The 23,372-nt window shown below is 37.4% G+C and overlaps 1 protein-coding gene across 1 annotated transcript; it reads left to right on the top strand.

Annotated features, from left to right (window-relative positions):
• The first annotated feature begins 1,820 nt into the window (after positions 1–1,820).
• On the top strand, positions 1,821–23,147 carry PARVA (parvin alpha). The gene is made up of 13 exons (XM_010170786.1): positions 1,821–1,956; positions 4,885–4,974; positions 5,071–5,141; positions 5,773–5,875; positions 7,751–7,891; positions 9,891–10,006; positions 13,471–13,529; positions 14,586–14,605; positions 16,271–16,332; positions 17,010–17,078; positions 18,697–18,798; positions 19,592–19,664; positions 23,071–23,147. Exons 1-13 carry the CDS (start codon positions 1,821–1,823, stop codon positions 23,145–23,147), a joined length of 1,119 nt encoding a protein of 372 aa, XP_010169088.1.
• The last annotated feature ends 225 nt before the right edge of the window (positions 23,148–23,372 follow it).

Here is a 23,372-nt window from a genome sequence, read left to right as displayed (position 1 = left end):
CAAACTTTCAGAATCGATCTGTTTGTTAGTGCTGTAGCGCTGGTGTAGTTTTAGTTTTGGAAGTATGGAATCAATTATATGGAAAGACATGGCTCTAGCACTCAGAGGAGAGACCATTTAACACTACATCTTGCTGTATTTATTTTGCGACTCCTTGGATGGATATGCTAAAATATGTCTAAACCACAGAGAGTGCATTGGGTGATGTGGCATTTCTGAGCTCAGTTAAATAATATGTATTTTATTCAAATCAGAATAACATTAATCCCTGAATACTAAACAGGGCAGCAAAGAGCCTTCAGCACACAAAATAAACAAGTAAAAAACCCAAATGAAACTGTCTAATAAATACAATGTGGAGCAACAGGCTGCATGTACTAGAGGAATTAAGCCAATTTAAACCGTATGGGCAGTACTCCACTTTCAGATGTGCTCGGCGTCCAACAGTTTCAATGGCAGTTGGATGCATGCATCAAAGGGCAAAGTCTGGCTCAGAGCACCCGCGTGGATTTGATAGCATAGGTTTATGACCTTGTAATTCTAGAGCATCTAAAACAGTAAGAACTCTATCCTGCTTAAAATAGCTGCTGTAGTTGCTGTTGATACAAGCTTGTGGGCTCCTGAGCTCTGAGGCCAAATTTGGTGCTGGCATGATAGGAGGAAGTCTGTTGACAGTGGAGTTGCACTTGATTACATCATAACAAATTTGGCATGTGAAGCTGAATGAGAAGTCTGAGCAGAAGTGTCCATTCCTTATCCAGAGTTAAAACTGGGATTTTCACATTGCCAATCCACAGAGATTTGTCTGGTCCATGTGTAACTGTTGCTTTTAAGCATCTTGCTCTAAAAGTACATTCAAGCCCCAGTTTCACTCAGCATAGTGACTGTAAAAAAAAACCCAACAAAAACCAACCAAAACCATGAAGGACTGGATTTTCGTCTCATGTCCAAAAGGATAAAGTCCTCAATCATGCCAGTTTAAGCACAATGAGAACAAGCCCTATGGTAGCCAACGCACTGGGCTGCATCTGGGCTGCAGCAGAGGGTGAGAACAGAAAGGTGCTCTTAACTAGTTGCTGGGGTTGTCCAGTGGCCAAGCATGCCTGATGTCAAGCAGACAACTCTGTGGATACTGTCCTTCAGAGGAGCTGCCACAGGTCCCAGTGCAGTAGTCTGGCTCCTGGCAACTGGTGTGCTATACATGAACTGCTGCAGCTATGCCCCCTCCTCCCTTCCTGGGTCTTTACACTGTAAGACCCAGAGAGGAGGTCTTGTGGATGCTCCAAGTCATTCCTCAAAGTATTTAAAAAATCAGATTATTTTATTTTAATTTCAGTTGCTGCAGAAATTGTCCCAAACCTGTGTGCTTTGTTTTTATTAAAATACTAAATTGCTGAAGTTATTTTCTTGAAAATTAATTAAAACAAATTAATGAAAAGCAACTGAAAAATGGATTACTGTGCTGAAACTGTGGTATGCAAACTCTTAACCTCAATCACATTATTGTGGTTCCTCTATAAACACCTAAGTGTATAATAGTGGTTTGTTATGGAACTTTTTTGATGGAAATTTTTAGAAAGTCAGGCTATACTACCTAATCCATTTTCTCTCCCTTTACATACAACTTGATATCATACATGTGTTCTTACCTGTTCCTTTTAGTAATATGATTAATCTGTTGTTAAATCTTTTCACTTCAGTATTGGGAAGGAAATTAAAAAGATGCTGTCAGGCTCAGGGTTTGTCCGTCATGTTTTCTGCTTGTAGGGGTCAGGAGGGCAGGAGGAGTCTTTATTGCGGGACTAATACCAACATTGAGCATGGGTTGTGCACTGCAGAATGCAGTGGCTGAGAAGGAGCTGTCCTCACTGGCAAACTGGATCCATCTGGGATCTTTGGATCGTCCAGAGGTGTGTTGGGTAGGTTCTGCATATGGCTCAGGCAGGTGTGAGAAATGTAAGCAATTTGGGTGAGCTGCTTGGGGGAACAAGACCACCACTTGCGCATACATGTGTACAGCAAAGCAAGATTTAGCCCCTGCTGTACAATAAATACAGCACTTGCAATGCTTTCTAGAACAGATCAATATATTAGTTTCTCGTGTATATTTATTATTATTTTATTTGTATTTAATATCACCTTTCCATGCAAAGATATGACACTTTTTTGTTTGCTTTCTCTTATTTTCAGAAACGTTGATAATATGATGAAGGTCATGTTATTGAAAGCAGAATGTAATAGTTGTGCACATTGGAGGACAAAAATGGGGAGGGTCACTGGGTCTTGTAAAGAATGACTTACAAAATGTTCAGCCTTGGAAGGTCCACTCTGTCTCCCTGGAGAAGTGTCAGTGAGCTCTGCCAGTGGGTTTGCTCCCTGGAGAGAAAAGCCAAAAGCTTTCCCCGCTGTCCTGCACTAGGAAGATATGCTGACTGCTTCCTTCAGTGTGTCGTGCCCAAGGAGACCATCCAGCCCTTTGGGACAGGAGAGCTCAGTGCAGCCAGTTGGCTTGAAAAGATTTTATTTTACTATGCTGCCTCTTGGGATTGATGTGAAAAAAACCATTTTCTGCCTAGGAACCTTTGTGCAGAAGTCCTCTGTGAACTAAACATTTCAGAACAGAAAGGCCTCCATATAGTAGCTTTCTATCCACTGACATTTTTACGTCTATAACCATTTTGAACCAAAATGAAAAAAAAAAACCAACAACAAACGAAAAAGAGGTTAATAAAACCAACAATGATTTTCTCTAAGGAGTGCTAGCAATTCAAAAAACTGCCATTAAGTGTAAACAGTTCCTGAGATTGTACATGCTAGACCAAATTCATCCTTGCTATAACTCCTCAGAACTCAGTGGAGTTACATGAGGGATTAATTTGGTCCATTGCTCTCAGCCATCAGTTTTAGAGGATATACAACAATCCAGGGAACTATTATTGTCAACATTATTTTATGACTCTTTAGAGCTGCACTGTATTTGTATTTTACAGATACACAAGCAGGGTGAGTTTATGGAGTGAAGTTAGTGTATTGAAGGTAGTGGATTTTCAAAGTTTTTTTGTACAATTAAAAATAATAAGCATTCTAACAGCCATTATTGCTATGAATTTTACGTAGATGCCTGAATACAGCTACAGACTCTTGAAATATGCACAAGCATTTAATCTGTCAGAGCACAAAACATTTCACAAAGCGTAGAAAATATTTGGAGAAGTTTAAGTACTGTTATCACACCAACTGACTTATCAGTGTTCATGTGAAACTTTGCTCTACTTATTACACATAGAAAATTAAGGCAGAGAGGTAAAGCTATTTTCCAAAAGCTAACTTATGAGGCAGTCATGGCGCCAGCATCAAAACACAAGATCCCTATTGTCAATTTCTACTTTTCTGTTTTCTCCAAACCTAAATTGTTTCCATAATTTTGAAAATAAACTGAAGAAAGCTTCAGATAGTAAATCTGAAATGTTAGATGGTGAATCTGCATCTGAATATAAATCGTATATTTTAGTTCATGTCAGAAGGTGTATACAACTATGTGAATCTTTAGGACACATGTAGGATGGATAAATTAAGTTATTTAATTTATTTATGTTTAAAATCTGACTAGAAAAGTTGTGCTAAGAACCAGTTCTATTGAAGGTCTGTACACTGGAAAAAGAGTGGTCAAAACAATGTTGCTTACTGGTCATCCATAAGACAGTGAGCCTCTTTCCAGGTTTGGTACATCAGGTTTGCACTGATTTCTTGGTTACAAAGCAGATACAAGCTTGTCTGATCACTGAAGTGGGTACCCTCGCTGCACTTTGCTATGTGTTCTTCCATAGCAGTAGGATTAGTGTATTGGCTTGTTTGTATTTATTCTCTTCTGTTATGGAAGCGTGTTTGGGCAGTGAAGGAAGGGTTTTGTCTTTCTTTGCAACCTGTTGAAGTTTGGGTCACCGAGAGGTGTGAATGAAGTTTCCCTGAACTGCACCAGGTACAAAACCTGAAAAGTACAGAACTAGAGGGAGGACTGCTTTTACAATTCTTCTCTGGATCTCTCTGTTCCAATGGCATCAGAGCATGTATTTTTGAGCATCTTCTTTTGAACATTAATTTCTGCAGCATTAGTGGACTTTGGCTGAGTAAAAACTTGTCCATATTTCCTGACGACTGTGAACATCTCCAAACTATGGGATTTTCGTTTACTTCCCCACTCTTGTGTCCAAGTTCTTTCTCAACCTGTGTTTGGACTCCACACTAAGGCAGTATTTTTGAGGGTTTATCATCTTACACCTATGTCCTGCTGCCGCGGTTTCTGCTAAAGATAGCCCAAGAACACAGGCCAGAAGCGTCCCACAGTCTTCTCCAGCTGGTCTCTGACCTGAACAATGGAGGGAGCCATGTGCTGCGACTGCATCTTCAGTCCTAAATAGTTTATCTGTCTGGCAGCTCCTATGTGGGTATATAGCCAGATCCAGCTCTTCTCAAGTACCTAAACTTGAAGCATCTCCAGAGCAAGGGTAACATAGCTGAGAGCAATAATAATTTTCCTCAGCTGAAATGATTCATTAGTGTTAAAATGTCAGGGTCATTAAAATGCAAGTGAGCCTTTTAAAATTTGAGGACAATGGGCCTTATCCTGGAAAAGGTTTGAGGAAATTGCATTGATTCCAGTACAATTATCTACAAAAAAATCTACTCGTACAAGTAAAGATTTGTTGGCTGGGTTTCCCATTTTTGTTAGCTATATTTTATTGCTGTAATTACACCTAGTGGTTTATCTAATAGAGTCATGTTCTTATAAAGAAATTAAGACAATTAATGCTGCTTTTAGCAAGAGTGAAATAGTAAATAAAATTGAATTGAAATTTGACCAAGCTCTTCTTTTTTATTTCCTAGTGTCTGAATTACAGGAAGAAGGAATAAATGCCATTAACTTACCTCTCAGTCCAATTCCATTCGAACTAGACCCTGAGGACACTATGCTAGGTAATTCACAACAGTTTTACATCTCAACATAAAAGTTTGATGTAAATAAAGTGTCATGCCTGTAATAGTTTCTAATATTTCTTTTAAACCTTCCAGAGGAAAATGAAGTTCGAACAATGGTTGATCCAAATTCAAGAAATGACCCAAAATTACAAGAACTAATGAAGGTAATGAAAAGCATGTAAACACTTTCAGGAGAGTGAAACTATTTTTTAATGCCTCTTTCATTTGAATACTTCCAAGCGCTGTTTAGATATTAATTAAATTAAACCACGTATTGCATACCTCCCCATTTAAATGGACAGGTCATTTGTTGGAGTATCTTTAGCTAGGTATGGTGTAGAGAAAATTAAGAATTTGGATTAAAATCTTGAGTTCAGATTCTTAGTCCCATCACACCCCCACTCTAAGATCATGCTGACTTCCTTCATAGTCTCTGTGATTCTTGGGGTTAGAACTTTAGCAGGAAGCTTCATTAGAATCGACTTCAACACCTTTTGCTTCATAATAAAATGTTAAAATACTACTAAAAGCAAAGGACAGATTTCACTTCAGAAGGTCCTGCATCAATCTGATATTTGTCTAGTACCTGTGGTACATTGACACAGCCACCTTAGAAGAGTCCTTCCTAACTCCTTCCTATTTTCTCTCGGTGGCACTTCAGACCAATTGTACTTTGAGCCATTGCAGCTTTGGTATTCTTTCTGCTAAGTATTTTCATCATTGTACAAAATGACATGTGTTTTAAATTGCAAATGAATAGTGTATAATACTGCCAAATTTGTGTTTCCTATATAGGTATTAATCGACTGGATTAATGATGTGTTGGTAGGAGAGAGGATTATTGTGAAAGACTTGGCTGAAGACCTGTATGATGGACAAGTATTGCAGAAATTATTTGGTAAGAAAAAATATATGTGCATGCTGTTGGGGCACTTTGTCAGTAAGTGGATCACTTGTTCCTGCTTAGGAGCCTTGGTATCATCTTACATTTATGCCACTAAGTGGTATAAAAATAGCATTGTGTTATGAGACTCTTGAGCAATAGGCTGTACGCACAATCCTTACAGCTACATTGCAATGTGTGGTGTTCTGTAGTTGATGAGAACAGCATAAAGCCTACCTGGGGTGCTAAAAAGGGAGGGTTCTTGTCTTGGCAACAGTATTCAGTCCAATTAAATTTATTATCTGCATATGTGCTGTACAAACTTACCAGTGTTACCAGTGGAAAGTAAGTTTGAAGGCAAGGGTGTTTTCAGTACAATAGTGGATGTTTTTAATCTCTGCTGGTTCCATACTATAGTTTGTTCACAATGTGAAGTTCCTCTGGAAAGTTGGAATTTCTTTCTGATTTGATGTCTGGCTTTTAACATTACTGAAGTAATGGTACCCAGTGGACTGCAAACTGAGCTTCAGTTGAGAAGCAGATAGAGAAAAAAAACTGTTAATGCAGAGCTGGCATATGCGTTTTTAACTGTTGGCGTGGAAGCCATTTTCTTAGTTACTACAGCTCATAAAGTCTCCAGTAAATTTCTTTTCAGTGTCTTAAATGAGTCTTGAAACATCATGTGAGCACTTCTAATAAAGACTACATAGACTATTCCCTTCTATGAATGGTTAAGCTATTGTATATATTGTGGTGGACTGGATATGCCCCAGACTGAGCAATTCGTTTCTCATGAGCAGACCTGCAGTGGCTTCACCCAAAACCCCAAAAAATGCGTATCAGATATGGCTTGACTCTGAATATGCATATATTAATCTAGCACTTACTGATTTCAGTGGACTCTTTTCCATTACCCTTAATTCCTTGTGGATCAGGTCTATGCTAACTACAGGCTTTGCTCTTGTGAGACTATGCACAGACTGTTTGCTGTGGAGAAACAAGAAGCCCGTGGAGGTAGCAGTCTCTTAGGCAGGATTCATAGGCTGGTAGTTCAGGCTCACTCTTTTTGGGAAGATACTCAGTTGGCTTTGGTGAGAACAAGTAAAGTGGTAGAAAACCAAGCATTTTGTTTATGATGTTGTTATTAGGGAGCTTTTACTGCATTTTCTTTGCTTACTACTTAATGGTAAACACTAAGCCGTGTATGTATATACCTAGCAATCTTTACTATTATTAGCAAACCAATTCATAGAGTATTATAAAATCTACTGCAAATTTTGAGTGCAGAAAAGGGCTGTGGTTTCATAGAAAGAAATTGCCCAAGGTTTTAGTTGTTTTCATACCTCCAGAAATACTTGTTGGCATTTCTTGGGTGCATCCTCCACCTCTATGAATGAATCTTCACTTTTATCACAAATGGGTCAAGTAAAATTTTTCAATGTCCTGAGTCTGAGGTAGAAGCCGGGAGGCTGAATCTGATGAAACACATCTTAAAGTTGATAACTGTTTCATAGATTTGATGGTCTGATGTACAAGCTACTTGCATACAGAATACCCTTGATCCAGTAGCAATAGAAGTAATGGGCCTTGCCTCCAAGTCTGGTGTTCCCTAAAGGGAGTTGCAGCAAATATATTTTAGACAGTAGTGTGGTTTTCATTAACACTTTGCCTTCCCCTTGGCAATGCCTAAATAAAGGGAAAATGTGAGCTCTGTCTTTAGGAGTTTAGAAGTGTGGGGGGAAGTGTCTCTGAAAGGAAAAGCAGATAATTTTAAAACTAGGAAGTCTCATATCCCTTGGATGTACATCTGGATGCATGGGACATCTTTTGTGTTCTTCATGGAGTTGACAATGGTTTCTCTTCTGTTTTTTTCTTCTATTATCACTTCAGAGAAACTTGAAAGTGAGAAGCTGAATGTTGCTGAAGTTACTCAGTCTGAAATTGCTCAGAAACAGAAGCTACAAACAGTGCTTGAAAAGATCAATGAAACCCTTAAACTCCCTCCAAGAAGCATTAAATGGAACGTTGACTGTAAGTTGTGTTTTCTATGCTGTTCCCATTTGTTGGCAGCTGAGAGTTTAGAGCTGCTGTCTTGAATTCTGAAATATCCAATGATAAGGGAAGGCTGAAACCTGGTATTTGTGGTAGGAGCTGCTCGGCAGGACACTTCCAGATGTGGTACACTCTGCCCTCTTTACTGGTGTTCAATCTCCAGTTTAAATAAACTGTCTTTTCGGAGTTTGTCAAAGTATTTCTGCTCTTAAGTCCATATACTTACCATCTTAAATTTTCTGTTACTAAATTGGTCTGTTGAAATGAGCAAGTACCTGCATAAATGTAGTAGATAAGCAGAAGGAGAGTTAGGTCTGAGGACTCTTTATTTGTGTAAAATTTGCAACATAGATATGAATAATATTTCTGATCATTTAAGGCTAAATCTGAACCACTGATTTTGATTACAAATCTCTCATGGAGATTAAGACTGCACCCTTCCTGTTTTATTGTATTAAAAATGAACACAATAATATCTAATAGAAGTGCTTTCAGTGACCCAACACAAGACATATTAGTGCTTATGTGTTGCAGAAAGCAGGCTATCAGCAGCTTTAGGAAATCAGGCCTCTTAATCTGTTTAAAGTTTGGTATCCAGAATCATTTCACACTGGTGAATACCTTGACGAGTATATAGCAGTTTCTCTGTCTCCTATACCTGTCTTGAGCTGAGCTGTTTTGCATCCCATTCCATTCACAAGAAATCAGTGAGAGGGTGAGAAATAGCTCAAGGGAGGAAGAGTGAACTTTAGGCATCTCTGGCTTTCTCCTTCATGTGGTGCCACTGAGTTTTCTGTCCCCATCTCTCTTCAGCCTCCCCCCAGATTTTTTCCATTCTCTGTTACGCAGCTGGAGGCAGGGTGTTTGGAGTGGCCTGACAATTTAACTTTTAGTTTTAATTTAATGTTTTACATGTGTTTTAGAACTAAAGTAGAGATAGAGAGCAGCAGCTGGAGCCAGCTGTAGCACACACTGGTGCTAGGCAGACAGACATCCTTTTAGTGTTCTGCTAAAGCACCTCATCCATGAGCACTGGCACCCCAGCAAAACTTGACAGCAATGCTGCATTTTATATTAATGAGTATCTCCACGGCATAGGTGAGACTTGTATTGGAAGGTAATGAAGAAGGATATTTTAGTGAATCTGATCCTGCTTTATCAGTGAAATAAGGTAGTAGTTATTGATTAGTTCAAGTATAAAAAAAGTAAGTGCACTGTACTGTAGCTATCAAAGATCATTTAGGAATAGTCCTCTGGGGAAGACTGTAAATGCAAAAACTAAGTAGAAGAAGAAGAAGAAATGCACTAATAAGAACTAGAAATTGTTCACTTTCATGCCAATGGTTTGATACTTGATTAAGGATTTCCTACAGTATGGCTTTTGATATCTTGTAAGTTATGTTAGTGTTAACTACCCATATGAAACCTGCTGTGAAAAAGCTTCAATAACAAGAACTATAACAACTTCATGAGGAATGTTTGAGTCATTGAGTTTAGTAAGTTATTGCTTAAGGCTTCTGCCAAAATAGGCTCGTTTATCATCCTGCAGACACTGTGACACTTAAAAATGAGTAAGTGCATGTTATGAGTACAAAAATATCTTTCTGATAGTCCATAAATCCTTACTGAAATAAAGGGAATAAAGGAAAGGCTGGGAGAATGCAGAGACAGCACTTAAACTGCCGTACATGAAATCTGGCTTTTGGATTAGCTTTAGATTTCCATCTGCACAAGCCTATGGCATCCAGACACGTTGCATAAAGTAACGCTTTGGTGCTGACGCATATTACTGACTGGGCTGCATTCACATGACCTGTTGAGCACGAGGAGACCAGTAAAGGAGAGGTGCCTTAAAAGTGCCCCCTGGCTTCAGGTAGCAAGAGGAAAAGAGTCCCATATCCGTCACATCTTTAAAAGTAAAAATATGTGCCTCAGTTACCTTGCAGTTTGTAATTTACGCTTTTGATATCTATTTCAGCTGTTCACGCTAAAAGTCTTGTAGCGATACTTCATCTTCTGGTTGCATTATCACAGTATTTTCGAGCACCAATCAGACTTCCAGATCATGTGTCCATTCAGGTTGTTGTTGTGCAGGTAAGAGAGGTGTTAAACTGCTCTTGGTAGTGTTGTGAAATTGATTGAGGGTTTTCTTGAAAAATACATTTAGAGTTTCTGTTTGGGCGAGCATGCGTGTGTCTTTTTGGCTGACAAGAAACACACGTGTGTCTTCCCTGCTGACAATGCTTCAACCAGAGAAAGGCAGAAGTGCTTTCCCAGATTGAGCTGTGGCTCAGAATATCTTATTTTGATTGTGAAGTGGCCAGACTCTGACATTAAAAATATATGAAGCATTATTATTGTTGGAATGTGTTTGTTTATCACCCAATATGATCTCTAGAATTATTATTTTTCCCATTTTTGATGGTATTCTCACTTGTTTAGAGATTCAAATCATTCTTGGCACTGAATGATGAATTGTCACTGTTTATTACATTCAGATTCATGTTAGATGACTATTCTTTTTCAGCCTTGTGCATGCTAATTTAGTCTGATCACAATGTTGGCTTTCTCATAAGCATGCAAAAAATACCCGTCAACTAAATCTTTTGTGTCAGTCAGTCTCCTTATTAGAGCCTCATCCATCCAAGCTCTTCATATTATTCTGTTCATCATTTTTCTTTCAGTTGGACTTGCGCTTGTTCTATCTTATTTGACCTCTTCCCATTTAATCTGCTTTTCTTTCTCTCCAATTAACTTTGCCTTTATTTTTCACACTGTGTCGTTATTTATGTGTTTTAGCTGTTGTTACCCTGAAGTATCTGGTGCAAAGAGCTATTGCTCAAGTTTTGTGTGACCGAAAATCTGTGGGACAGATCTGAGAAAATAACTACTCCTTTTTCCAGCATTCAGATCAGTCAAGTTTTGTAATTTGGGGAGAAATTTGAAGGAGAGTCTCTGGTAGATATATCACTGATGCCTGATAATGACTCATTGACTCTCAGATTCTGCTTTGTGGGTTTCTTTATAGATGATGAAAGAGAACCCCAGGAAATCTGCACTTAGGTGTCTGAGCCTTCAGAGGAACATAAGTTTCAAGCACTAACCTTTGACTGTTATAAATATATTAATTACACTGGTTTATCTCAAAGTTCTACCAAAACCAGCTTAAGAAATCCAGGAGTGCAGCAGTCAGGGCATCTTTGGGATGAAAAACTAAACCAGAAAAAGACCACAGTCCTAAAATAAAGATGCATTCTGCTGTTACTCTGTATGTCCAGACAAAATTCCTGTGAAATCAATGGACGTAATTGTTCTCTTGTTTAATAGGTAGAGATAAACCAATTTTAAAAGAGTAAGTAGTGCGAGGGTCTGTGTCATTGCTTTGCCTCTTAGCTTCCAGCTGTAGCTCAGGCGCCAGTGAATTGCAGAGAAAGCAGTTGCATCAGAATAAAATCCAAATAATGTTGCAGAAGGTTTCACCCTGCAGACGCAGTTCTTTGTAAAAGCCAATCAGTGGAACTCCAAGGCTGTGCTGATTCCTGTTAACATAGGGTGAGGGTCAGTATTCTTACTGTAATTGTGTTTGAGACATTTTTCATTTTTATTTTATGGTGGATGGATTTTTTATTTTTATTTTTTAAATCTATCTTTCATATCCTATGGGATTGGTTCTATATAATTCGTCATGTACCCTTTGAACTCAATGCAAGTTTTAATCAACAATCAGCAGATCCTAAAGCCTAATTTAGTGTTCAAACTTGCATGCCTCATGTTCTGAACCCTCATACATTCTGTAAAGTAAGGTCATGCCTAGGCAAACTCAACAGACTATGAGGTAGCTAATTTTAAGTGCTGTACAGTTTGATAGAGGGAATAGTAGAGAGAGAGAAATAAAAGAATTAAGTACTTTTATGAAGTTTCTAAGGAAGACTACCCTAATTAATTTCATGATTTTGTTATGTTTAGAAACACATAAAATTATTTTCTTTTCCTTCCATACTAATAGAATTAGTAACATTGAACAAAGCCCAGGCTTTGTTTGATCATTTCTGCAGAAACAGGTAAGAGCTTTTGTGGAGAGCCATCACTTGCCATCATTTTGTCTCTTTTTAAAAAATTTTTATGCCGTCCACAAATGGGTAAATGACAGATTGTTTGTGTGCAAGAGCTGTAGGCCAGAGAGTAAAAGAATGCATTGGCAGAGAAGCAAAAATGGCTGGAGCATATTCTGAGCTCTGGGACAGCAATTCTTGGGTGCATAAACTACAATTAAGCAAAGCTAGGAAACTAATGAGATTAGAAGAAGGTGCTCATCAAAAGCTTAATCTGAGATCATTGGTCCCACTGCCTCTCTGAGAGCCCTGGGAATGTCTGAAATGTTTCTGAGTAGGATTGTCTCCGCGTTCCCAAGAAATCTTTTTTTTGAACCTTTGACAAATGTATTTGTCCCTTCAAGCTCCAGAATAGTTCTACATTTCATCTTGTTGGGGCAATTATAAAACATGATCCTTCAGATGAGATAGATAGCAACAATACATAGGTTAGTCTCCTTTTCTCTTTTCCACATAGAAGGCAAGTCTAGGACCAGCATAAATTTATTTTTCTTATTTCCTTGTATGACAGGGAGTGAAGAATCATGAATAATTGCCTACCGTCTAGACTTTACATGCAGTTGTCAGCATTTGCCTGACTTTTCCTTCTGTATTGCAAAATTTCACTAATTTCACTGAATAGAATTAACAGAACACAAAGAGAGGCAAAACATATGTGCGGTATTTACACCGCCACCAGATGACTGCAATCAGCATCCTGGAAACAATGTCAAAGTTTTAAACTCCTTCATTTTCCAACTGACTCAAATAGTAACCATTCGAGTTGGCCTCTGCCATTTTGCATACAGCTTCTAAACACAGGCCACTCACCATCATGTACAAAGGGCTTCTTATGTCTGAAGAACACTGAAGTCAATGTAATGAAGTTAACACCAAGGTGACTAGTCGCTGGAGCAGGGTGTGAATGGATTATCCTCTCTTTTGGTTTCTCATCACAAGCAAATAGACCTGAAATAGAAGTCAGAAAAAGAAAACACTGGGGCAAAAAAAAAAAGTGTGTGAACAGGGCAGAAAGAACAGATAGCCTGGGAGCAAGATTCTTGCAAAAGAGAAGCATGGGCACTGTCTGCCAAGTTGTTCATTGAAATACAAGGTTTAATTCAACTCACCTAGACATACCTCTACTAAAATACTTACATATGTGTTTAGGTGTTTCAAAAGTCTTGCTGAATTGGGGCCTTTAAAAGAAAAGTGAATTAAGAACAATGGAGAAAGGAAAAGAAATACTTCCTTGTACAGGTGGAGTTTCAAGTTTCTTGTTAATGTACAAAAGAGTTTTCTGAAATACTGGCAAGGTGAAATAATATATTACTGTAAATTTGTTTTTAAAAGTTCTTTTTTTGCAGGTTTCTTATCTAATTATGTTTGTGAATCATAAATGAATTTTTACTGTACCCTAAGCATTAAACTTTACTGAGAAAAATGTCACTTTTTTGTTTTTTCCAGAAAAGAGAAGGAATCCTCCAGTCTCGACAAATCCAAGAGGAAATAACTGGTAACACTGAGTATGTCAACACCACTTTTGCCAGCAGTTCAGTAATTGAAAACAGATGCGTCTCAGAAATTCAAACATTTGCTGATATTTAGATTTTGGTATTGGGGTTCCAAGGAGGATGATGCATCAGCCAGTGACTGTATTTTAGCCTTTTTGAGGGCTGCAGACACGCATCTAAAAACACAATAGAGTGAGGAAATACGGAGATGGGGAACTAAAAGCAGGAGACTAGGATGAAAGGAACAACAGAGTGCAGATATACAAAATATCTATTTTATATTTATCTACTATTAATTTATTTTTATATTTATTATATTTCCTATTATTTTATTCAGAAGACCTTCAACCAAACAAGAAAGATATACCCCATTCTTTTATGTTGGTATTTATTTGTTAGAAAACTAGATTCTTTCAGAAAATAATGTGATAAGACTATTTTTAGGTGTTTGGACTTGGTGTATGTAAAATGACAGTATTTTGCCCTGTATATGTCATCTCACTGAACAATTTATAACAGAAAAGTTACTCCAAACCAACAGAAAGCAATAGTAGAATATCCCAGTTTTTAATAGAATGGAGCAAAGCTTATTATTAGTGTTTATGGATTTGTTTACATGTAATAGTTATATGAGGGATCAACTGGAGCAAAATGCTGCAGTCCTTAAGAATGCAATCCAAGCATTGTTTTGGCCGGAATTGTATTGTAGTTGGTGTGGTAAATTCATCCTTAAAGCAAAAGGAAAAGTGTTCACAGAATCAACATGAAAAAGTCTTCTTCACTCCGGCAAGGTGTGTTGATTTGGTTCAATAGTAGGAAATCTGAGATCTGGCCTCCCATGAGACTTTAGTGAAGCCAGGAGATACTATACTGATGGACTTCAGACTAATCTAGATTCTCAGTTGGAGTAACTTGATGAAGGTTTTCGTAATTTCATGGATCTATGCAGTTTTCACCAACCTGAAGATCTGCCACGTATGCTGTTTTCTTTTGTATCACAATATCTGCAAGTGAACTGTATATAACTGTGGGGTTTTTTTCTTTTTGTGTTTTTTTTTTCTTTCACAGGGCATTCTCAGGAAGGCATGGTAAGTTCATTTGGTTATTATCTTTTTTTTTGAGGCGGCCAAAGTATACATTAGTTCTGTGATGGGTGGTCACTGATCAAACTGTGAGGAAGTAGAGGATTTCAATTTGCCCTGGCAGATATATGCACCATAGGCTATTGTGGCAGTTAACAAAAGGAAAAAAGCATTAAAATGCGTCTGACCACCTTTAAAACACATCTCATTACTTTTCAGCACGTGTTAATTTGCAGATGCTTTGTGGTTTAACCTCCAGAATATTACTGTAATAGTATTAATGATCGTAAGTTCCCAGCATAAGATGAAATGAGGTCTTATCATAAACCAGCTGGTGAACTCGTTGGCATTCTTGCATATATTACCTAATTACACTTTAATGACTTTGAGTTATTATTCAGCAAACCTAAACACCATGCAAGTTCCTGTGCCTAGTAGGTCTTACTGCTAGTATTGAGACTGGCCAAATGCCTGGGCAGCAGAAAACACTCACCTGAGGAACTTAGGTGGAGTCCCACCAAGAGTTTAGCTTTTGCTTCTTGTATTATTTCAATGGCTGCCTTACAGCTGTTTTAAAAGGCTACATAGAATCATAGAATTATAGAATCATAGAATGGTTTGGGTTGGAAGGAACCTTAAAGATCATCTAGTTCCAACCCCCCTGCCATCAGCAGGGACACCCTCCACTAGATCAGGTTGCTCAAAGCCTCATCCAGCCTGGCCTTCAACACTTCCAGGGAGGAGCATCAACAACTTCCTTGGGCAACCTGTTCCAGTGTCTGACCACCCTCACAGTAAAGAATTTCTTCCTAATATCTCATCTAAACCTACCCTCTTTCAGTTTAAAGCCATTACCCCTTGTTCTATCACTACCTGCCTTTGTAAAAAGTCCCTCCCGAGCTACATGCATGACCTCTTTTCCCAGTGATATCCCTGAGCAGTCTTACTTTGTACAGAGTCTGCCTTCTACAAATTCTACTCTAGAATTTTTTTACTGAGGAATATGAATGTAGCTTTTTGTGGAGTCATTCGGTATCATTCAGGTGATTGTTGAAATGGAAATTGCTCAGAAAAGGCTGTGGTGCCTTTTAATTTTTTTTTGTTTGTTTACTTCAGAAGGTGACTACAGTAGCACTCCAGTTGTGCTACCCTAGGTTGCCTGTCCTTCTGATAATGTCCTAGATTGCATATAAGAATGCCCAAAAACTTCTGTACAAAGGATTGTATTGCAGCTGTGTAATCATAAGCTTGCTTGAGGTGATTAATGATATAGCACACAACAGTGCAGTCCGTGGCCCATGGGGAAAATCTTCCTCTGTAGATGTAGTGACTCTAGATGTAAACTCATATTCTTCTGCACACAATGATTTGGTTACATAGCTCCCTGTATGTTTAAGGTTTTATGCATAAAGATACCATTCTTCATTCATTTTTGAGACAAAGGGTTATTAGGTAATCCAAATCCTACTTGGACATTTTGCTTTTTGTAAATAATAGAGAATAAGTTACCAGCAGCTTATAGCAAGAGAGCAGTATGCAAAATACATGATGCTTAGGGTGCAAAGAGACTATATTGAAACCTTTTGCTGACCCTGTTGTCTTAAATAAGTGTATGCTTTAATAAGTGTTTTACTGCTGCTTAGTGTATTAACATCTTCAAATGTTTTTCAGAAAGAGATGCCTTTGATACTTTATTTGACCATGCTCCAGATAAGCTCAATGTAGTGAAAAAGGTTGGAAGGTTTTTATTTTTAAAATACATAATGTGTGCATGTGCATGCTTGTGTGTATCTGTTTGTATATATGTAATGGGTGTGTATGCATATAATATATAACTGGCATAGTTTTCACACATTAAATAAAATTAAGCATTATGCTTCAACTAATATACAAATTCATGATTGTAATGTTACTTTTTATTAATATTTAGCAGCATGAACTTAACTTTGGAACACAGAACAACATGTAGTTATCGAAGTTTCCATCAAAAAGAAGTTCTCACAAAGCATATGCTGAGTAGAACCCAACTGGTAAATTGAGTGTATTGATGCCAAAGAAGTATCCAGTTTGCAACTGCCAGGGATCTGACCTAGAGTATTTTGACTGCTGTCAGATTTGTGTGGAGTTCAATTACCTACTTCCCTATAGTCTGCTATAAGGTGTTTTTAAAGAATTATTATGTTTTAACAGTGTATTTTTATTTATATGCATCACATGCATTTTATTTCTATTCTTCACTCTTGAAAAAAAAAGATTTTTTTTATGTCACATAGCAGTTTTAAAACTTAAAAATTGTGCTGCAGTCTCTTCACTCATGCAGATTCTATTCTGAGTGGAGTTCATACTGCTTGCATTGAACTGCATTGAACTGCTGCCCTACTGCCTTCACTGCATTGTTTTCATATTTCAGACTCTCATCACCTTTGTGAACAAGCATCTCAATAAATTGAATTTGGAGGTCACTGAACTGGAGACCCAGGTAGGATTTTAAAGCCTTTCTAAAAGAGGAGGGATGGTTACACTATGTTATGCACTATGCTGCCAATTTTATCTAGAAATTTCATTGAATTATTCTTGACTGAGCTCTAAGATGTTTCAGCAGGAAACCCTTCAATTCTAAATATGTTCATATGAAGAAGACCCTTGCCAATTAAGCAGAGAAGTCATGAGGGCAGATAGATGTATCTAGAAACAGTTTTATACTTCTATTAACATAAAAATTAATTAACAGATGATACCTCTTGCATGCTGCCAAGTGCTGTAAGCAGAACCTGTGCTTGTTTTGGTCAGAAAAGAACTCTGTCCGCTTGGTTTAATGTCAAGCTTAACAGTTGTTCCCTGCCTACCTTGACACGAGCATGCGATCACATGGGATTACAATGACTATTCAGTGAGATACGTTCTTGAGAGTAAAGCTATGCACAGGCAGCTGTACAGTTGGGCTGTGGGCTTGATTGCACCACAGAAATAATGTGATACATGGTCTTCTGTCTTGTTCTCAGCTGTCAAATTGACTGGAAAGAAGCTAAAAGAAAAACTTAATACTGCTGTATTAATACCTCCCCATGTGAAATCTGAAGCAGTTATAAGAAAATTACAGGGTCAGGCAGGAAGGATGATATCTCCACTATCAAAAAAATCCCAGGTGTCTTCAGGAAAGGCTTTATTTTATGTCTTGATTCATGTTATTAAAAATCTTGGGTTTATTTAAATAACTGTCAATCTGATAGAGATTTTTCAAAGGTAAAAGTAAGATTTTATATGGAAATAATGTGTAAGGGCTTTCAGAAAGGTGTTCCCTATGCCCGCTTATTGCATTGTTTACTTTTGGCAAAAATGTAGTATTCAAATGTACCTGGAAACCCCTTAAGCATTTATCTGAAACAGTATTCCCTAAAATGAGAGATTGTGTTTCTGTCAGCTGAAAGTAAATTATCTACCTCAAGAAGGTGATGGGTTGCTTCAGATAACTCGGTTTGATTGTGAGGATATCTCAGTGCACTGATAGACCTGATGCCACAGAGGCAAGAGTGAGAATCCTTTAACGAAATCTTATGGATCTTGCTATTTTTTTAGATAGAAATTAACATATGTCATAGCAATTAGATATCTTCCCTCTGTAATTACATACACTTAAAATCAGATTGACTCAGACTTGCAGAACGTGGACAAAGATGATTCTTTGTTCCTTTATTTCCTCCAATATGCTGAATTTCAGTGCAGTCATGAGATTTCACCTTCTTCATTCTGCTTTTCTCTGCTCAGGGAACGCATGCCATTTGAGAGCTTGAAAGGTGGCTATTCTGGTTCTTCACAACTAGTAGAACAGAAAACAACGGCATAGATCAAAGGCACTGACAACCTCTCTTTCCAAGAACTTTATTCTGCGTGTAGGTCAGTTTTGGAGAAGACATAATGGAACGTACTAACAAAATAAAAGGAATGAAAGAAGTGAGATGAGATCTTTTAGTTGCGATTTAAAACATTTGTATTAGTAGTCTGGTGACAGTTCTGCCATAGACAATATAGATCTTGTTCATTAGGCAAAGGAATGAATTATTCTTCAGAAAATGTACTGAGAAATGTCTTTTTTACAGTTTGCAGATGGTGTGTACTTAGTTCTGCTAATGGGTCTCCTAGAAGGCTATTTTGTTCCTCTGCACAGCTTTTTCTTGACTCCTGATGGTTTTGAACAAAAGGTAATTAGATTTAATTTTTCTTTTAAAAACAAATAAACATGTAAACACTACTAGTAATACAAAGATGACAAATTTTTCTGCATAAGTTTGATGTAAATAGCTGAAGTCAAGAGAGGAGTGTACTGGTAACTGTTTCCAAGCATTTTTAAGATTCAGTATTAATGCTTATCCAGAATAAAAGAGAAAATTATATTAATAATGGGATGGTTAGCAAGTATTAACTGATTTTGACAGCCATTGTGTGATGCTGTCATTGAACCCAGCATACTGTTCATTCAGTGCATAAAGAATTATACACATGAATTGATGACACATCTGAGTTGTTGTGTCCAAAATCCAGGAATTTAACATTTTAAAGGTTTCATGTTTTTTGGAAGCATAAAGGCATATATGTACTATGTATCATTTAAAGACCAACCATTACCCCACTGTCTGTTGCTATCCAGGCAATTCAGCTGTTTATTCAAGACAAGCACTTTATGGGCCATCATGTTCCAATTTTTAAACTTGTGGGAGGCGGGCTATTCTTACTTGTAAGTAATTTTTCTATGGGTAGTATTAGTTCACATGTTATTTTCAGTTACTTTTATCTTTCTGAAATCACCATCACCACCCAGAAAAAGCAAAACAATGGATTGTTTGGATTTCATGGACCAGATTTTCCAGTGATATACACAGCTCTGTTTTTCCCTTCCAAGCATCTGGGTCTGCAGCTTTAAATATATTTTGTTTTGACCATTTATACTATACTGTGTATAGTTCACAATAATGAGTACCTTTATTGTATTACTAGGTCCTCAATGTATCTTTTGCGTTTGAGCTAATGCAAGATGGTGGATTGGAAAAACCAAAGCCAAGACCAGAAGGTATCTATTCTACTTTTTCGTGTCTTAAAAATTTACATTGGATCCAGATCTTATCTCATAGGATTATGGCATAGCTAAATGAAGGTTAAAACATTAATCCAAGAGTGAAAGGCAACTCTGTACTTTAAATGGCTGATAGATACGATCTTCCAGATGTTGCAGGGCTTCCTTTCTTGAATGGCCAGGGTAAGATCTGTGTGACCAAACATGTGCACTAATACTCAGATATTCACTGAAAGAAAAAGAATACAATTGTGAATGGTGTCACTGGCACATATGAATTGCTCCAATTGCTCCATTTTTCCCCATCTCACATCTTCTTATGAAACCTCAAGTATTTCAGTGTAATTTACAAGATTTTCACAAAAGAGGTAGCTGTTGTGGAAGAAGAATTTCAAATGTGCATGTAACTGCTTTGAGCCTAGGACCTAATAATGTGTGTATATTTAAATTAGATTTAGAGCTGGAGACTGAAAATAAAATGTGTCTTCAAGGAAGATGAAGGTTTTGCTGCTGACTTTAGCAGGACCAGGATTCCACTTCTCGTTGCTCATATAAATACAGGGCTTAAATCCAGCTTTTTGGGCTGGATATAGGGCCCTCAATTCACCATGTTACAGGGTACTCTTGTCGTTCCTCCCATGGCAAGTTACCTCTTGTTACCATGCAGGAGCTGGACATGCAGCTTCTGCTCCACTCTTCCCAACAGGGATGGTAGCTAGGCTTCTGCTGGTTACCTATCATAATGATCAATATATACGTTTTCAAGACCTATTGCAAATTCATTTTCTATGGTGCACACAGTCTTTTCCTGCCATAATACTGGATTGTCGTTCCCTGAGGAGTTGATACAAGCTAATGCTCAGGAGTTTTATTTCTAACAATAAGGGCTCTTTGGAGATTCAGGCACACATTACTGAATCAAGTTCTGCTCCGTTCTGCTTATTTTCCATCCCTCCCAACTTCCAGATCATAACAGCAACACACACAAAAAGTGTATCTCAGGATTGAGCCGACACTGCCTATGCATTTAATCTGGACCTATCCAGCCTGATTTTTTGCTTCTTTTGATTGCTTTATCTCTTATCCACAATCATCTTTAATTAAACATGCGGTAACTGTATCCCAAACTTTTATGTTTGAAGTAGTCAAAGAAAAAAGGGGGAAATAGTGAAATCTAGGGATCCAAGTAAAACAGAGAGTATCTGTGATCCCGTACTCCCCATGGAGGTTTAAAATTCTTACGGCATTTAATTTTTCAGGTATTTATTGCTCTAGGGGACAGCTAATTTTTCCAGTATAAATCAAGCCATAAGGATATTTCAGCATATATAAGACATTTCTCGTGCAATTACTGAAATGCTTAATATGAAACTTCCTGCCCAATGTGAATGGAAAAACACATCTGTTTTATGTGTTGTTACATTGGGCACAATGCCCGTACTTAAAATTTCCAGTGAGCAAAAGAGTATTGAAAAGGATCTTACCCTAAATGTGTATACTAAATACTCCTTAAATTCCTACACTGTTTCTTTGAGGTTCTTGAGGAAAAAATATGCTGAAAAGTGCTTTAGAATATGAAAAACATATTTAGTGGAAAAAAGAATGCGGTTAAATAAATGAGTATGAAAACCAATGATTTTTATGGGGTCAACAGTTTATTTGGGTTATTTGCAATATAATTGAAAAGGTATTAAAAAGCTTTCCGTGACCTTTTGCTTTAAAAATGGCCAGAACATTAATCTACTGAGTCTGTAATGAATTCATTTGCAATTTGAGCTTTTTCAGATTACTTTTTGAAATGTGTACCTCAAAGCCAAACTCAAGTTTCTCTTTTTGAAAATTGCAACCAGTAAAATGTTATACATGTTGGTCAAACACATGTAGCAATGGAAATAACTCATCATTCTCTGAGAGCTTGCTTTTTTTAGTTTGGACCTTTCTGTGGAATCCTGTTGTAGTGGTGGAGTCTTCTGGTAACTTTGCAAAGACCTGTCAAAGTTATGTCTTTATTAATTTGAACTTCTGTGTTGCAAAATGAAGGTGTTACAACTCACTGTTGGCCCAAAAGAGTAAACTCCTGAGTTATATCCTGCAATACTCTTTATATATAACATGATGTTGTGGGAGCAAGGTATCTTTTGTGTTGCTTTTGGCATTTTCTCTTCATTTTATTCCAATAATTTTTTATCTAACTAAGAGCCACAAAACCATGTGCCTGTGGTTCCATGACTATGCATCGTCTCAGCATAAAATCTGGCTTTGATTGTTTTCACCCTTTGTCCAGGGATGTCAGTTTGCCATGCAGCTAATATCTTTAGCCCTTGAAAGTTTGCATAGCTTGGGTCACCATGCATAGGTTTTACTGGATTCATTCTTCAAAGTATAAACCCTCCACAATCTGTGAGAAACATTACTGTAGATAAATACAATGGCAAAAATGTCTGATGATTACATACACAATTTACAAGGCTTACTTGGAGGTTTTGAAGATAGTGGGAGTATGCACCTGCTTTACACCTTCATGGCCAATTCCAAGAACTGAAGTTAGGAGACTGAGTTCCTATACAGTCAAAAGAAAGAAAAAGGACTATTCTAATTCTTTTCTTTCCAATTCTTCTCTGTTCTTTCTGAGGGCAATTCTGGGTCCCTGTTTGAGATTGACTATTCCTTGAAGCACTAGCATAGACTGCTGCAGTAGTACTTGTCAGTTTGTTTTATAGATTTCTGGTGAAATATTATTGACTTTCTCAACAACTTCTCTTGGAAACAGCAGGTATTCATTAGCTTTTTCTTTCCTATAAGTCCTTTACTTTAGATGTTGAGTTTCTGAGGACTCATTCAGACATGTACATCAGCTAATCCAAAGCATTTTCAGAAGTGTCTTCGAGGGGCACTTGTATACCTAGCTTCTTTTGATCCTTTAGAAAATTTAAACTTACTCTAGCTATCTTGCTGAAATTAGGTCTAATAAAGAAGGATGTTGCAGCCCAGAATGGGACAAGTCCTGCAGTTCTCACATAAGAGAAGAGTTCCATCGGTTCCTGCCCGGTATTTTTTCAAAATCATTATTTTTCAGTCACAACCAACTGAAGATTCAGTCATATAAATATACATAATCCTAGACATAATTTATGTTGTGGGCATCTAAACCTTGGTTGCATTTCTTCATCAGCAGCATGAGCCATTTGTATCCCTAACTAAAAGTGGTTGAAATAACATTTTTTGAATTGCCAGTTTAAAAACTGTGCTTTATTTATCTTTCTCCTCTTTCTTACTATCTTCGTGATTCGAATGTTCATGGATATCAATCTGAACAAGGAAAGGGAGTAGGGAACAGACATTTCTGAATTTTTTTGAGCTAATGAAGTTACTAATGTTTTTTTTCCCTTGTCTTTTTTTCTAGATATTGTAAATTGTGACTTGAAGTCCACACTGAGAGTACTGTACAACTTATTTACCAAATACAGGAATGTGGAGTGAAGAATTGATTTGGGATGTAAAGGAGTCTTAACAAAGAAAGCATCATAACTAGCATATTTTTCATCGGTATTCCTCTGCATCTTTATCCTAAAAGGAACTAAACCATTTATCTGAAGAATTTCTAATTGATTTTTCTTGCACTACTATTTTCATAGTAGATTTAAAACTAATATAAATTATGAAGAAAAAGGTTTGAAGGAAGGTATTTGGGTATATTCTGGGAGA

This window comes from Antrostomus carolinensis, unplaced genomic scaffold (genome assembly GCF_000700745.2).
Source record: "Antrostomus carolinensis isolate BGI_N321 unplaced genomic scaffold, ASM70074v2 scaffold13586, whole genome shotgun sequence".
Lineage (NCBI taxonomy): Eukaryota > Metazoa > Chordata > Aves > Caprimulgiformes > Caprimulgidae > Antrostomus > Antrostomus carolinensis.
The sequence above is the reverse complement of the archived record's forward strand: the minus strand, read 5'-3'. Positions and strand labels throughout refer to the sequence as shown.